Source organism: Hevea brasiliensis, chromosome 17 (genome assembly GCF_030052815.1).
Source record: "Hevea brasiliensis isolate MT/VB/25A 57/8 chromosome 17, ASM3005281v1, whole genome shotgun sequence".
Classification (NCBI taxonomy): Eukaryota; Viridiplantae; Streptophyta; class Magnoliopsida; order Malpighiales; family Euphorbiaceae; genus Hevea; species Hevea brasiliensis.
This window is the reverse complement of record NC_079509.1, coordinates 18,025,903-18,032,331: the sequence shown is the minus strand read 5'-3', so window position 1 is coordinate 18,032,331 and position 6,429 is coordinate 18,025,903. Positions and strand designations below refer to the sequence as shown.

General features: G+C 37.5%; 1 protein-coding gene across 1 annotated transcript; it reads right to left on the bottom strand.

Annotated features, from left to right (window-relative positions):
• Positions 1-1,176: 1,176 nt before the first annotated feature.
• Positions 1,177-4,400, bottom strand: LOC110639552 (probable inactive receptor kinase At2g26730). The gene is made up of 2 exons (XM_021790555.2): positions 2,856-4,400; positions 1,177-2,192 (listed from the first exon to the last, which is right to left on the bottom strand). Exons 1-2 carry the CDS (start codon positions 4,150-4,152, stop codon positions 1,528-1,530), a joined length of 1,962 nt encoding a protein of 653 aa, XP_021646247.2. The 5' UTR covers positions 4,153-4,400; the 3' UTR covers positions 1,177-1,527.
• Between the last annotated feature and the right edge of the window lie 2,029 nt (positions 4,401-6,429).

Sequence of the window (6,429 nt, the reverse complement as noted above, 5' to 3'; positions counted from 1 at the left end):
ATTAACAATAACAAACAGAAATTGGGCTAAATTTGAATGGTAACAAAATTGGTATTTGTGATCACTTTTAAAATCAAGTAATATTGTGATTCAAAGGTTCTCATCAGCTTGCCGGGAGCTACACTTGCTAAATCCTTGTTGAAATGCTCCCTTGTTTCTTCATTTTTGCTAAAGTAGAAGAAGGCAGTGTTGTCGCTCGGAGAAGACAACGCTGATGGCACTGAAGGAAAAGATGACGCTGATGACTTAATTTTTTAGCTTAAACAAATTTTGTGAAATTTCACCCATTAAAATACTTCTTTTCACTTTTTACTTTTAATCTTAAATATGCAATAAATTTTTTTTTTTTACACGGAAATCAGCAATAGTGCATCAGGAAGGATTTATTATTTATTAAATTAAAATTTAAAAAAAATTACATTATAAATTTAAATTTAAAAACCGCACTAATGTAATAAAATAAAAAAACATGGACGAAATTTACCCTACAATATTCCCATGTTATCATCTCTACTTAAATCTGAGCTCATCAAGTCAAGAGGAAATATATAATTTCAATTTTGTAGTACAAAAATATTATCTGGTTATTTAAAGATTAAACGCTGGACAAATGATTGGCGATGAAATGACGAGGGCAAAGAAGGCAAGGCCAAGCTGAAGTAAACCTACTTCGGGTCCATGGTGGACTAACTCTGTCACAAAACCCAGAAAGAGTAAAAAGCCGGCCAGCCGGTTCCCACCATTCCACATCCCGACAATTCCTGCCACCTTTACTGCTCACCACGTGGCACCTCATTATCATCACTCCTCAATCTCATGGGACCCAGACTATGGATTATCATATACCTGGATGTAGATTAAAAAAAACACTCTCCAGAACGGGTATTTGCAGGAATGCCTGCTTTTTGCGACCATGTGGGCTCTCAGACGTGAATATGACAATGCACGCTCAGGCTCAACAGTCTGGCACGGTCAGGCCCCCGAAGAAGATCATAAAATTACAAGAAAACAAATTGCTTCGCCATATTATTATTCTACTACAAAACAAGCCCTCGAATTTTCAATAATTCTCATTTTGGCTACTTTCTTTGCACTGATGATAATTAAAATCGAAAAAGAACAAAAGCGAATGCACTGACGACGCCAGATTGATCGTGAACTATGCTCATGTAATAATATACGAAATAAAGAATTAAGTAAAACCCAATTAAATCCTTCAATTTAGTCAAATTACAATCCTTCCTCTAAAAACAATTGGAATCCTGGAGACCCTCCCACCTGTAAAAATGTTGCAGATTAAAATTGAAAAAATAAGATAAAATAAACCCAAAAAAATTAATAAAATAAAAACAAACACATTTTTGGACCGCTTCCCTCAATCAAATGCGCACTTTTATCACTGTTACTTACGCTTTGGGTGCACATTTTAAGGAGAGACCGTCGGACCCACCACAGTGTCTCCTTTCTTTTTTTCTCTCTCTTTTTTATTTTTAACTTTTACCCCTTTGTTTTTATAGAGGGGAATTTCTACGGTGTGACAGTTGTAGGTGGGGTCCTGGATTCCTGAGGAGGCGTATGACCGTCCGATCCTTTTGATGGATCATCGGAAGATTGCCGTAACCCATCATCGGGCTCTCCCCTATTGATATCCTCAATCATCCTCACCACCTCCTGCATTGCCGGTCTCTGATCAGGCACTGTCGAAACACACGCCATTGCTACTTGCAACAGCTGCACCATTTCCTCCTCAATGTTATGGTATCTCATCAACTCCACATCAAATACCTCAGCCGTCCATTCCTCTCGAACCACGGACTGTACCCACCTGGGCAAGTCAATGCCTTCTTCGCCCAAGGAGGCTTGATTGGGTGCTTTCCCCGTTAACAGTTCGAGAAGCAATACCCCGAAACTATACACGTCTGATTTAAAGGTAACTTTACGGGTTTCAACGACTTCCGGGGCACGATAGCCAGCGACGCGGCTGGGCGGCGTAGAGGTGCCAAAGAGCGGGTTGAGTCCGAAGTCGGAGACGCAAGCGTCCTGATCAGGTCGGAGGAGGATATTGGAGGATTTGATGTTGCCGTGGACCACGTTTCCAACCACATGTAGATGAGCTAGGCCTCTTGCTGCACTCATTGCGATTCTCATCCGGTTGTCCCAATCAAGTGGTGTCCGGCCTGACCCTCTACTACCTGCAGTTGAAATCAGCGGACCAGCTCCAGTTATGCGTAATTCTTAGAAATAAAATTGGTTTTGACTGCAAAATTGTCCATACTTCCCAATTAAAAATAAAAAAGAAATAGAATTGTAAAATCACCCAAGAATGTGTCCAATCCAATGCTCGCTTCAAGGAGCAAAAGTTGAGCAAAAATGATGTATGTTTGCGTAATTAAAAAAATGGTAAAAGAAAACGATATGTCGGTGGCTCCATTATTAATTCGCCCGATGCAAGCTTGTGCGGCAAATCATGAGAGCCTGTGGCAAATGTTGGTGGCATAAAAGTAAAAAAATAACTAAAATAAAGCAAAGACAACACCATACGCGCTGCCAGGTTGCGTATTTCCCAATCTAAGAATGTTTGCAAGCAGAAGCAGGGACTTAATTCAACAATCAACACAATCGTGAATCAGCCCAACCTGAACCTGATGCCATTTACAGCTTTATTTATTTATAAGACGAAAGAAAATTCAAAGTATAACATGTAGCCTTAGAGACAGTAGCAGCTGGAGCGGCAATATTGTGTAACCTAAACCAACTCAAAAAGCATAAGCCTAATGTCTGGTTCGTCAATGGAATTTTGACGCATTGAAAAATTAAAATTAAAAATGAAAAAATAAATAAATCAGAGAGCTTACCGTGGAGGAGAGCAGATAAGCTACCGGCCGGCATGTAATCGTAAACCAGCAGTTTCTCATCCTTGGAATAATAAAACGCTCTCAATGGCACTACATTGTCGTGCTTGATCTTTCCCACAACCTCCATTTGCATCTCGAACTCTTTTTTCGTTACAACCACATCCTTCAGCCTCTTCACCACCACCGTCGTCCCTTCTTCCAGCACTGCTTTGTAAGATGTTCCCACGCTTCCCTTCCCCAGCACCTCCGCAGATGCCCTCAATAAATCCTCCAAATCGAAGCTGTATATGCCTCCCTCAAAAAACACCAGCTTGTTCCTCTCAGCCTCCGCTGACCCACCTGTAATATCATCCTTTGACGAGGACGTTCCCGCTTCCACTGGTACCGCTCGCGGTGCCGCTGTTGGTTTCGGGGTCTTCGCTGGCTGCCTCCGCTGTTTCCGCCGGAGACATAACAATAGAAACAGCAAGAGTAAGAAAGCTACTAACGCGGAGCCAACTGCAATTAAAACAATCGCGACGGTGGAGAGTTTCTTGGACTTTTTGCGAACTGGGGTCGCCGGTGGGGCTTCTGATGGGGATGGAGCTGGAGAAGGGAAAAATGGACTGCAAGGCGGCAATGGGCCACCGCATAGATTTAAATTTCCGGCGAATGAGGCTGCGGGGAATCTGGATAAAACCGAAGGGATTGAACCATTTAGATTGTTGTTCGACACATTGAAGTCCATCAAACCTGACGGGTTAATACTAGGTAAAGTGCCTGAGAACTGATTATTCTGCAAATAAAGCCGTGTCAAATGGGTCAAATTGTTGACAGTAAAAGGGATTGAGCCAGTGAAGTTGTTTGAAGAGAGATCGAGACGGGCTAACCGAGTTAGCCGAGGCAAGCTCTGAGGGAAATCACCAGTAAACTCATTGTTTTGGAGATAGAGGCTGCGTAGGAAGGTTAAATTGGAGAAATCGGAGGGGATCTCACCGGAAAGACGGTTGGAGCGGAGACTCAAAACTCGGAGCTGAGTCAGTTTTCCCAAGGTATTGGGTGGAATCTGGCCCACAAGGTCCACGCCGGGAAGGCGAAGTTCGCGCACTGAGGATTGGTTTCCGTCGCAGACAACCCCTATCCAGCTGCAGGCAGAGTTGGACTCATTCCATTGGACGCGATTAGCATGTGTAATTCGAGAGAGAAATGCAAGTAGGGTTTGCTTGTCTTGTACAGGCTCCGAGTGAACTCGTCCATGACTCAACATTAGCAGAAGCAAAGCGAAGGAAACAGCAACAGAGTCAAAAACCACTGCCATTGTACAATATGCTTTCGTAATAACACAAAAATTGAAAAGTTCTCCGAGTATATTGTTCTGTTTTTATATGCTGGGCTGGACGGGTGGCTTCTGATGCGGATTTTCCCCAAAAACAAAAGCGGTTTTCCGGTGAGATTCCATGAGAAATAGGGCGCGAAGCCAGTGATGGAGGGAGACAACAGTGAGAGAGAGGCTTGTAGTGTGAGAGCAGAGGAGAGATTTTGTATAAGGTATCACGAGGCCACAAAAGTGAAAAAAATATATATTAAAGCAGCGGAGAAAAGCAGTCTCGCTGGCATCAATAGAAACGTTTTTTTTTTTATAAATTAGCAGTGGTAATTTTATTATTTTTATAATTCTCTCACGCGCGACAGCTGCTTGTGTAATAGTCAAAGTCCTACATACGGTAGAAACTTGCTCGCGGAATCATCACGCTCCATATGGGGGCGTGGGAATCGAAAGGGTTAAATTTCTTTTGTTATAGCATATGAGTTGTGGTTAATGGCGCTCCAATTTGGTTGGTCTAAAGATGCATCTGCGTCCTATCTTTAGCAGATAAAGGAAGAGGTGGGGCCAAGGTTAATCAGACGGTTCCCATTTGATTAGATCCCATCGCTTTGGTGAAGTGTCATGATCTACTAAAATCACGTTTAGTGAATGCATACTTGTTAACCGTTCGATTAACATAAAAAGAAGAGACAATTGACAGTTTGGAGGATAAAGAAATTGACCAATCAAAATGGGCCAATCGGACAACAAGTGGTTCAGTTAAAGTCTGGAGTATTGTTGTGGCCATGTGGCGAAAGGAAATAATTCCCTTTGCAGGACAGAAGAGGGACACAGCTGGCATGACAGGCCTGAGAACTTCCTATAAACTTCATTCTAAGCTAACACTGTCTGGGAAATTGTTTAGGGCGGGAAAAAAAAATAAAAGATTAAAAAAAGATAATATTTTTATTTATTATTTAAAAGTAATAAGTCACTGCCCTAGAATCCTTTGGAAAATCACACCAGAGATATTCATATTTTAGCTTTGCATTTTTAATGTTTATTTTCATTATAAAAATTCATGCATGATATATTATAAAATTATTTAAAAAATTAAAAAAATTATATTATAAAATGGGGAAAAGCAAAGTGGACACATTTGGCATTTATCATCTCCACTTTTTGGGTAAGCATAGCATCATTTTATTGCCTATTTTATTGATTGGGTAGGAGCTTGCATGCTTTTATTCTTTTTTTCGCCATTGCCCATTTGTTATCATCCCTTGGCATGATACTGTACAATCTATTACATAATTCTTTTTTTCTTTTTAAGATGAAAAGATTTAAATTTGTAACCTTTAAAACGTTTTCAATAGTATTGAGTAAAATTTATTAATTATTATCTAATTTTTTTAATTTTAAAAATTAATGTTAATTATAAATATCAATACTTTTAATTTTTATAAATTTTATATATAATGCTCGTTCACTTTTCTCTATTATTTTTTAAAATTTGTTTTGTTCAAAATTATTTATATCTACTAAATATAATAATCATTTGTATAATTTCATAAAACTCGTTTCATTATCTCTCTTTCAATTAGATGAAAAAAAAGGATAATTTAGTTAAATTAAGAAATATTTTATTATAATTTAATGCTCTATTTACTTTATGAAAAATATTTTTTGAGATACTCAAGAAAATGAGTTACACCCAAGAAAAAATTAAATTATTTTTTATTTTTTAAATTTTAATAATTTTATTAAAATATGAAAACACTCATATATATATATATATATATAACACAGATACATATCATTATTTTAATATCATAACTAAATAATAAAAAATATTTTTCATATATAAATATTTTCAAGCATAAGTGATATAATTATTTCCTTCTTCATGTAAAAATTTTAAATGCAGATAAAAGTTAATAGTGTAGTAAATAATAAAATTTATATAAATTAATAATTTAAATACATTAATTATATCACTATGGAAAACTGTTCTGTTTTAATTTATTATTATTATTTTAATTAATGTAGTTTTAATGAGTATAAAAATTCAGTTGCTGTTGCACTTATTATTCTCTTTCAAAACTCTTTTTTGATACGTTAAATGATGTTTTAATTTGTTCATATATTCGCTTCATATTAGGAGAAAAAAAAAACAATTATTATGTGATTTCTAAAATCACATGAATTAAGGATTTTTCTTGCCAATAATGAAACAGCAGATATACTTTCTTTATTATAAAAAAAAAAAAAAAATTCAAAGGTTATTGT

What these genes read in the sequence shown, in the direction of transcription:
- LOC110639552 (XM_021790555.2), bottom strand. Translation starts at nt 4,152, where the DNA reads ATGGCAGTGGTTTTTGACTCTGTTGCTGTTTCCTTCGCTTTGCTTCTG. An exon ending in CTTATCTGCTCTCCTCCACG is followed by an intron (nt 2,193 to 2,855) that starts GTAAGCTCTCTG and finishes TTTCAACTGCAG; the next exon opens with GTAGTAGAGGGTCAGGCCGG.